Source organism: Hippopotamus amphibius, chromosome 4, assembly GCF_030028045.1.
Source record: "Hippopotamus amphibius kiboko isolate mHipAmp2 chromosome 4, mHipAmp2.hap2, whole genome shotgun sequence".
NCBI classification, from domain to species: Eukaryota; Metazoa; Chordata; class Mammalia; order Artiodactyla; family Hippopotamidae; genus Hippopotamus; species Hippopotamus amphibius.
In genome coordinates, this window is record NC_080189.1 from 99,869,827 (window position 1) to 99,879,793 (window position 9,967).

The 9,967-nt window shown below is 48.4% G+C and overlaps 1 protein-coding gene across 1 annotated transcript; it reads left to right on the top strand.

Moving 5' to 3' along the window:
* Positions 1-5,936: 5,936 nt before the first annotated feature.
* Positions 5,937-8,243, top strand: LOC130851914 (heat shock protein HSP 90-beta-like). The gene is given in 1 exon segment (XM_057732588.1): positions 5,937-8,243. A coding segment is annotated over 1 exon segment (2,226 nt). The 5' UTR covers positions 5,937-6,017.
* Positions 8,244-9,967: the final 1,724 nt, after the last annotated feature.

Here is a 9,967-nt window from a genome sequence, read left to right on the forward strand (position 1 = left end):
GGTTACAAAGGGCTGCACCTAGAGACCATCTGGTGCCCAGCAAGTAAAGGACAGAGCTCTTGTATTTCATCCAAGTGTTTTCTTGGATGAAACCGTTTATTTTTAAATTTTTATTTATTTGTTTTATTTATTGGCTGCGTTGGGTCTTCACTGCTGGCACGGGCTTTCTGTAGTTGCAGAGAGCGGGGGCTACTCTTCATTGCAGTGTGCAGGCTTCTTGTGGTGGCTTCTCTTGTTGCGGAACACAGGCTCTCGGCACATGAACTTCAGTAGTTGTGGCACATGGGTTCAGTAGTTGTGGCTCACTGGCTCTAGAGCACAGGCTCAGTAGTTGTGGTGCACGGGCTTAGTTGCTCTGGCATGTGGGACCTTCCCGGTTCAGGGATCGCACCCGTGTCCCCTGCATTGGCAAGCGGACTCTTAACCACTGTGTCACCAGGGAAGTCCAGGAGGTGGTGGAATCCATTTCTAGGGTGGTTTGTGAGAATCAAATGAGTACATGTAGATAAATGTGAGCCTTGATGGGGCTGAAGACAGCGGATTGGGCAGGAGGTGATGAAGGGAAGGAACACTAGGAAGAGGAGGGGGAGAGCAGGAAGGGGGAGGAATTAAAGAACAGAGAGACAGAAAATTCTTCAGCAAACTCCCCTTCTCTCTCCTTTTCTTGCGGCTTGGAGGTGATAATCTCTCTTATCAACCAGAACAAATCTGAGATAGCTTCCTGCAGCAGCTGCAGTTCTTCCTGCTCAGGGTTACCCTCCTGAGAGTGTCACTGCCGAACAGACAAACAATTGGGGCTGAAATTCCATGCTTCCGAGCTGCCTAGGACGGGCTGGGGCCTTCCAAATGGCTTCTCCGACTGAGTCTAACGCTCAGAATTTAATGCTTGCTTATGTGATAGTGGCAGTTTAGAGAATCCTGAAAGTAAGTGTGCGTGTGTGTGCATGCGTGTGTGTGCACATGTGTTTAACTTGCAGGATGTATGTAATTTTAGATATTCTGGAAAATAATTGCTCTTGATTAGAACCAACGGAAGCCACCAGTTCCTATTTTCACTGCAAGTTGAAGGAGAAAAGCAATGGTTTAAATCACAGAACAGGTGTTTCAGATTAGATATTAGGGGCAATTTCTTTTTCAGATGGATTTGATAAACCCTGGAATGGATTGTCAAGGGAGATTTTGAAAACTCTTTCTCTGGGAGCTTTTAGAAACAGGATAGATACTCATCTGCCTGAGATAGTTGAAGCATAATCCCACCTGGAGATGCCGTGACGGATTGGCTTCAGGTGGGAGCAGAAGGGAAAGGCGGCCTCCTTTCTACTGAGGTCCCTGACCAAGCGTTTCTTTTCACTTTTCAGAGCATTTCAGCATTGCTGGTTTTATCTGATTTCAAAAGTTACAAATGTTCATTACCTAAAACTCAGAGAATACAGAAACATATGAAGAAGTAAACATCAAACAAAATCCTATAATCCGGAGGTAACCAAAAATGATTTATTTTTGCCATATAACTTTCCAGACTTTTTATACATTTAACATAGAATCTTCCAAAAAAATGTATGCTACCCTGCACACTTTTGTAGTCTAACTCTTGTACTTATTACATTGTGGACTCCTTTCCATGTCAAGAAATATGGCTTTATCATTTTTGGTAGCTAAAGACTATCCCATGGTATCCATGTAGCATAATTTATTTAACCAATTTTCTACTGTGGAGATTTAGGTTGTTTTCCCTGCAAATCCTTGTACATATGTCCTTGTGCAGTTGTCCAATTATTTCCTAAGAATAGATTCCTGGGAGCAAAATTGCTGTATAAGGGTATGCCTGTTTAAAATTTTCCTACCTATCGCTAGATTTCCCTCCAGAAAGGTCATATCACTTTACATCACCAACAATAATGCTTGAGAGAGTCTCTTTCCTCTTTTTCCTAAATAACATTGGCTACTGTCCGTGTTCACTGGCTGCTCTCAATGTTTTAATATGCATTTCTTTGAGTTCTAGAAGGACTGAGGTTTTCAAGGTTTTCAGTCATTTATATTTCTTTTGTTAGTTGCCTTTTGTGTCCTTTATCCATTTTTCTGCTGGGGACCCAGATGGATGGTTGGATAGCTAGCTAGCTAGCTAGCTATAGAGATAGATTATATCATTTAAAAAGCTGTCTTTTAACTCTACTGAATATGGACATGTTCAGAGGTTTGCTACACAGATTATTCTTTGGGCGACAATAGTTATAACTAGAATGCAATGACCTACTGGAATCCTGACCATAACTGTCACTTGTCTTTGGGCCAGATGACGTCTCCAGTCACCAAGGAGTATGGGGCAAGAGTGTGGGGAGGTGGGTAAAGATGTGTAGACATGGCCAGTGCATATTTTGTTAATCAGGTCAAGGTGTCCTGCCATTGAATGAAGTCAGAGCCACTGGGCTTGACAACAGAACAGGAACTAAGCCTTCAACCTGGGGAGCACGTGGCGGTGGTTGGACCAAGAAACGAGGAATGGAGGGAAGGTAGGGAAGATGGTCCTTCAGGGCCAGTCCCTCTGTTCCTTGCATCTTAAAGTAGCAGCACCTTCCCCTTCTCAGTACCCCTCCTCTATCCCCTCTCCCCCTGCTAAGCACCCATGTGCAGAAGCTTTACCAACCAGAGCTGTTGTCCATTCTCTCCTGTCTCTTCCTCTGGGTCAAGGAGGAGGGGGAACAATGGACGTGAACAATTTTCATACTTGGTGACATAGGGCAAGGAAGGCTAACTGCACAAGAGCAAGGTAGACAGAGAGGGGAAGGAACAGGGTATCCTTCCTGGGGTGGGGCTGCCTCCGGGGAGAAGGGCTCGCCTGCCGGGTAGGGGAAATGGAACTTGGCATCACGCTTTGCCACAAAGATGGAGCTAGAACCAGGTCCACATCCTAGTTCGTCGACTTCAGCTCATCTTTTCTTATTCCTTATCACCTTTGCTGTTTCAGTTGCAAGTTTTGTGAGAACAGTATCTTGCTCATTTCACTCAGAGTAAAATCCAGCTTCCCTGCCTGGCCTGCAAGGCCCTGTGCGGTATCACCTCTGCCACCGCTCCCACCCCAGATGATTCTATCCCACCGGTTCCTTGAACGCGCCGAGTATATGCTCACCCCACGGCTATTGCACGTGCTGTTCACTTTGCTTGGAAGGCCCTTTCCCCACAAGTCCGCAGAGCCTACCCCCTCCACCCTCAGGTCCCTGCTCCAATGCCGCCTCATCTCAGGGGCATGCAGAGGTCCTTGGCAGGCAGCTGTCTCTGGGAAGTCTGTCTCAGAGAGCAGGAAGCAGACATCAGGAAGGGTTCCTGAGTTGGACCCCAGGTCTGGGGCTGGGCTGAGTGACAGGATGGAGAGGAACCCAAGATTTAGCAGTGTCCAGCTGAGCAGCTCACCAGGGTGAGGAGTTGGCACAAGGGATGCGGTTGAGAATTCAGTAACTGGGCCTGGGTTCCCTTTACTCCTCCAAGCCCTCCTGTCTCCTGCAGAGCCAGCCCCACCCACAAGCAGCATCTTCTCTCTGTCCCCAGCCTCCACTGTGGGCTCACGTTCAGGGTCCCACTGCACCAGCATCCCAGCCTGCTCCCATGCCCCTCATCCCTTCCATCTCCCTTCTCTGCCCTCTTCCTTACTGAGACTCAGATCTCACCTCACCCCATTCTGGAAAACCTCCCTTCTCTTCCACTGCGGTCCCTGAAGCACCCGAACTCAGCCACCCCCACGGGGCAGCACACCCAGCTCTGGGAGCTGGGGAGGCTGGAATGCAGTGTAGGAACGCAGCTTCAGAAAGAAGAGAAGTTGCTTTCTAGACCACAAGACCAGAGCCAGGCAGCCAGCAAGTGTGAGCTGATGCTTCATGCAAGAGGGTTGGGCCCAAAACTCAGAAAGCCCTGCCCCCGGAGGACGGGATCGTCCCAGAGCACGGTATCGTGCTGTGCTGTCCGGAGGCGGTGCTGAGACGGCTCCAGGCCTGGGTGCAGGGATGAGGTGGGCGGGGATGGCAGTCATAACGCACTGCCAGTTTCACAGGGGCACCCGCCAGCCTGAATCAGTGCCCGCTTGCCCGGGAGAAGGGTCCCGGAGGCCCCCTGCTGAACCCAGTGTTACCCTTGATGGGCCAGGATGTGAGGCGGGTTGAGAGTGGCCAGGGTTAATGCAGAGGGATGTGGGGCTGCATCTGTTCATAACTGGCTGAGAGTTGCGTCTCTGTGCTAAGCTCAGCTTCCTCATTCAGATGTCGGCGGAGGGGACTAGGTCAGGCAGGTACTGCCGGGGAGGCTGCTGCCATGGTGCCAGCAGTGCTTCCTCTCCGAGCAGGAAAAACTCATCCTGAACGTAAATTACCAATTTTTTTGTGAAGGATGTACAGAAAACCAACACAACAACACACATTTTGCAGAAAAGAAAATCCTCAAGTGTCAAGTTTCTGTCTAAAATATTTCCAGGGGACTAATGGCTGTGCAGTAAGGGAGTGCTTTCTTATTGACATCAATGTGAGCAAATACTGGGGGGGGCACGGGGAGGCCATCCTGGGAACAGCAAACCTGACCGTGAACTTCCACAGGTCCCAGAGGGAAGGCCCGTGGGTGTGACCACCAAACCTCCAACACTGACCATCTCGAAGGGCCTCTGTGGCTCACCTGGCCCCTTGAGCAGGGCTGATGGCAAAAGCATTCTGCAGCTGGCCCATCCCCGGCGGCAGGTTCACTGCCGACATGCTGGGCATTATTGGCTGCTCCTGTTTCAGAAGGTCCCCCAGGCTCAATTTTTCCAGGGTGTGGTTCAGCCAAGCCCTGGACATGCTAATGTGAGGCCGTATCTCCCCCTTGGGAGCCCAGTGGTCTCCCAAGAGAGGACTTTTCAGAGGACTGCGAATTCTCAAGTACTAAAGATCCCCAGGTGTGACAAGTCCGCTGAGGAGATTAGTTGAGGAAGGGAAGATAAGGATAGAGAGGCTTAAGCATTACCTACCAGACTAACAGAGGCATCTACTCCCCAGCCAGATGAGGAAGACAGTGAAATCAGAGAAAGATGGAGGCGGCATTTACCTGCACACACCCTAGTTTGGCCATTGGCTAAAATACTGGTCCATTCATCCAAACATGTGATAGGTCCTACGCCAGGGGCCCATATCAAATATTTCCATTCATTTAGTCTAGGGTGGGCCTGGCATTTTAAAAAGAGCCTCAGGTACCTACTAGTTTCACTCCACTTACTACCCGATTGTTGTCTGTGTGCCAGGCATCGAGATGGGCGTGGAGGGTATGAGATGAAGACTCTATGAGCACTGATGGGATGGACCAGTCAATGGAATCAAAATGCGTAAGCTAATAGTGTGTGACTGCCCTTTCAATAGGATAGCAAGATCATTGCTTGAAAAGGGGGAAATTCAATCAATCAGGTGTTAGGTCTACGCAATGCTAGCTCATCAGATTGATCTGCTTTTCCTGAACTGACACAAATTCGTATTGTTGTTTTACCATGTAGGGACAGCCAAGCACATTGTCTCTTCAAGTAGAATCCAGGTACCACCTGGTTTTGAAACGTTGTTTCCATATAGATTCCCAGGCTCCTATATAGATCCCAGACCTCCTGGATCAGAATCACTGGTTCCCAAAATTTTCTTAGGCAGTGGTTCTCAACCATAGCTGCACATTAGAATTACCTGGGGAACTTTTAAATAGCCCAGGCTGCACCCCAGACCAATTCGATTCGATTCGATTCGATTCAATTCAATTCAATTCAATTCAAGAGTTCCTAGATAGAAGCAGGCGAGGGGAGAACCCAGGCAGCCCCACGTTTCAAAGCTTGCCAGGTGGTTCCTGTGCTCAGCTGAGGTTAGAAATCCCCGAGCTTAGTTCCATGGGAGGAGGCAGTGGTGGGGGTCTTTTAAAAGCTTCCCATGGCTCTTGAGTCACCCCCATGCACGCTTTTTGCGGCCAGTGGGCCCGAGGCAGTCTTTGCCGGTTCATCTCCCTAGTACCTGCGATTCTTATCGTTTAAGATGCCTGAGGAAATGCACCATGGAGAGGAGGAGGTGGAGACTTTTGCTTTCCAGGCAGAAATTGCCCAACTCATGTCTCTTATTATCAATACCTTCTATTCCAACAAGGAAATTTTTCTTCGGGAGTTGATCAGTAATGCTTCTGATGCCTTGGACAAAATTCGCTATGAGAGCCTAACAGACCCTTCGAAATTGGACAGTGGTAAAGAGCTGAAAATTGATATCATCCCCAACCCCCAGGAACGTACCCTGACTCTGGTAGACACAGGCATTGGCATGACCAAAGCTGATCTTGTAAATAATTTGGGAACCATTGCCAAGTCTGGTACTAAAGCATTTATGGAGGCTCTTCAGGCTGGTGCAGACATCTCCATGATTGGGCAGTTTGGGGTGGGCTTCTATTCAGCCTACCTAGTGGCAGAGAAAGTGGTTGTGATCACAAAGCACAATGATGATGAACAGTACGCCTGGGAGTCTTCTGCTGGGGGTTCCTTCACTGTCCGTGCTGACCATGGTGAGCCCATTGGCCGCGGTACCAAAGTGATTCTCCACCTTAAGGAGGACCAGACAGAGTACTTAGAAGAGAGGCGGGTCAAAGAAGTGGTGAAGAAGCATTCACAGTTCATAGGTTATCCCATCACGCTCTATCTGGAGAAGGAACATGAGAAGGAAATCAGTGATGATGAGGCAGAGGAAGAGAAAGGTGAGAAAGAAGAGGAAGAAAAAGATGATGAGGAGAAGCCCAAGACTGAAGATGTGGGCTCAGATGAGGAGGATGATAGTGACAAAGACAAGAAAAAGAAGACTGAGAAGATCAAGGAGAAATACATTGACCAGGAAGAACTGAACAAGACCAAGCCCATTTAGACCAGAAACCCTGATGACATCACTCAGGAGGAATACGGAGAATTCTATAAGAGCCTTACCAATGACTGGGAGGATCACTTGGCAGTGAAGCACTTCTCTGTGGAAGGTCAGTTGGAATTCAGAGCACTGCTCTTCATCCCCTGTCGGGCTCCTTTTGACCTCTTCGAGAACAAAAAGAAAAAGAACAACATCAAACTCTACGTCCGCCGCGTGTTCATCATGGACAGCTGTGACAAGTTGATACCGGAGTATCTGAACTTCATCCGTGGTGTGGTTGACTCTGAAGACCTACCCCTGAACATCTCCCGAGAAGTGCTCCAGAAGAGCAAAATCTTGAAGGTCATTCGTAAAAACATTGTTAAGTGCCCTGAGCTCTTCTCTGAGCTGGCAGAAGACAAGGAGAACTATAAGAAATTCTATGAGGCATTCTCTAAAAATCTAAAGCTTGGAATCCATGAGGACTCCACTAACGGGCGACACCTTTCTGAGCTGCTGTGCTATCACACGTCCCAGTCTGGAGATGAGCTGACTTCTCTCTCAGAATACGTTTCTCGCATAAAGGAGACCCAGAAGTCCATCTATTATATCACTGATGAGAGCAAAGAGCAGGTTGCCAACTCAGCATTTGTGGAGCAAGTGCAGAAGCGGGGCTTTGAGGTGGTGTACATGACAGAGCCAATTGATGAGTACTGCGTGCAGCAGCTCAAGGAGTTTGATGGGAAGAGTCTGGTCTCAGTTACCAAGGAGGGCCTGGAGCTGCCTGGGGATGAGGAGGAGAAGAAGAAGATGGAGGAGAGCAAGGCCAAGTTTGAGAACCTCTGCAAACTCATGAAAGAGATTTTGGATAAGAAGGTGGAGAAGGTGACAATCTCCAATAGGCTCGTGTTTTCACCCTGCTGCATTGTGACAAGCACCTACGGTTGGACAGCCAACATGGAGAGCATCATGAAAGCCCAAGCACTTCGGGACAACTCAACCATGGGCTACGTGATGGCCAAAAAGCACCTGGAGATCAACCCTGACCACCCCATTGTGGAGACCCTGCAGCAGAAGGCAGAGGCAGACAAGAATGACAAGGCTGTCAAGGACCTGGTGGTGCTGCTGTTTGAAACTGCAATGCTCTCTTCTGGCTTCTTACTTGAGGATCCCCAGACCCACTCCAGCCGCATCTACCGCATGATCAAGCTAGGCTTGGGCATTGATGAAGAAGAAGTGACAGCAGAGGAGCCCAGTGCTGCTGTTCCTGATGAGATCCCCGTCCGCTCCCCCCCCCCCGCCCCCGAGGGTGATGAGGATGCTTCTCGCATGGAAGAGGTAGATGAGGAGTTCCTACCTGCAGACTTTGTTGCCTCTGTATAGTGTCCCCATGGCTCCCCCAGCAGCAGCCCAGTGGCCTTGGCCCACTTGGTTCCCTCTGCTGATGTCTAGTGGTTTTATTTCTGTCCTTCTGTCAAGGCAGGATACAAGGGCCTCAAGCCCTATCCCTTTCCACATTTGACATGGGGTTTGAATGTTGTGTATTGTTTTTTTGTTTATTTTCTGAAATTAAAGTATGCAAAATAAAAAAATAAATAAATAAAAAATAAAATAAAAGCTTCCCATGGAATTCTGAAGTGTAGAAAGGACAGAGCTTGCCCTCTGACAGATGGTACCTCTGTGAAGGGCCTGTGAGCATGCTTTCTGAGTTCCTGGAGCCGTTTGCTGCAGTTCCGATTCATGGTGAGATTTTTCCAGTGAAGAACTGCTGTGGAGACACTCCCAGTCCTGGGTGTGTTTATGTTTCTATCACAACAGTCAGAAGGTCCCTACTGCCCAACTCCTCGGATCCTAACAACTTTCTGTGTTGTATGACATGGTCTTCTCGTCCCAGAGCATTCCCAGGTGCATCCTGCTCCCCCTCCCCCTGTCCCTTCGCCTTCAGGGCCTTACCCAGGCCTTCTCTCAAAGCATCCAAAGTCTAGGCTCTTCTCCCACTGGCCATGTGTGAAAACCTGCTATTCTAACCGTTCAATCCTTATTCGTGAGCACTAAGGGCATCTTGAGCTACTTTCTCCAGAAAATGCTTATGTTTTGTAGGAGCCTTTGGAGAGAATTCTCTCAGCCAGATAAGGCAGAAACTTCCTCTGAGCCTGTTTATTTTTGGCTGTGTTTGGTCTTCATTGCTGCACGCAGGCTTTCTCTAGTTGTGGCAAGTGGGGGCTACTCTTTGTTGTGCTGCGTGGGCTTCTCATTGCGGTGGCTTCTCTTGTTGCGGAGCACAGGTTCTAGGTGTATGGGCTCAGTGGCTGTGGCCCATGGGCTCAATAGCTGTGGCTCACGGGCTTAGTTGCTCTGAGGCATGTGCAATCTTCCCGGACCAGGGATCAAACCCATGTCCCCAGCATTGGCAGGTGGATTCTTAACCACTGCACCACCAGGGAAGGCCCCTAGAAACCTTATTTTTTTAATTGAGATATAGTTGATGTGCCGTATTATGTTAGTTTCAGGGATACTGCACAGTGATTTGACATTTGCCTACATTATGAAGTGGTCACTGTGGTAAGTCTAGCAACCATCTGTCCCCATACAAAGTTACAGAAACCTCCTTTACATAACACTACAGGAAATCACGAAAAATAGATCAGAGTTATATGGGAGTTGAAACCTTTTTGTCATCCCTGCCTCAGAACAAAGCAGAACTTCTCCTGGTGGATCCAGTCAGCATGGGAAAGCTGAGGGATGGTGGGACTTTCCTGCCCCCTGCTATTTGAAATTAAAGTTAAAAATGCCGGTTCAACAATGATGAAGCTGAATCAGAAAATGCCTCGTTTTCCTACTCTGGCCCTCCGCCGTTTTGGTAAATAGTTCCGCCTTTCATAAGTAGACCAGGTACCCTGAGTTCAGTACACTTGTCGTGTCTGGAAGGGAATATTCTGCAATATTCCTGGGTCCAAAGGGACCTAACGCCCCGTCCTTTAGTGTAACTCACTTATTCAAGCCAAACTAATTTGATACATTAAGTACCTTTCTTCTTTCTTTTAGCCATGTGATTTAAACCTTTCTTGGTCATGAATCTCTTTGAGAATTTGGTGAAATCTCTAGCC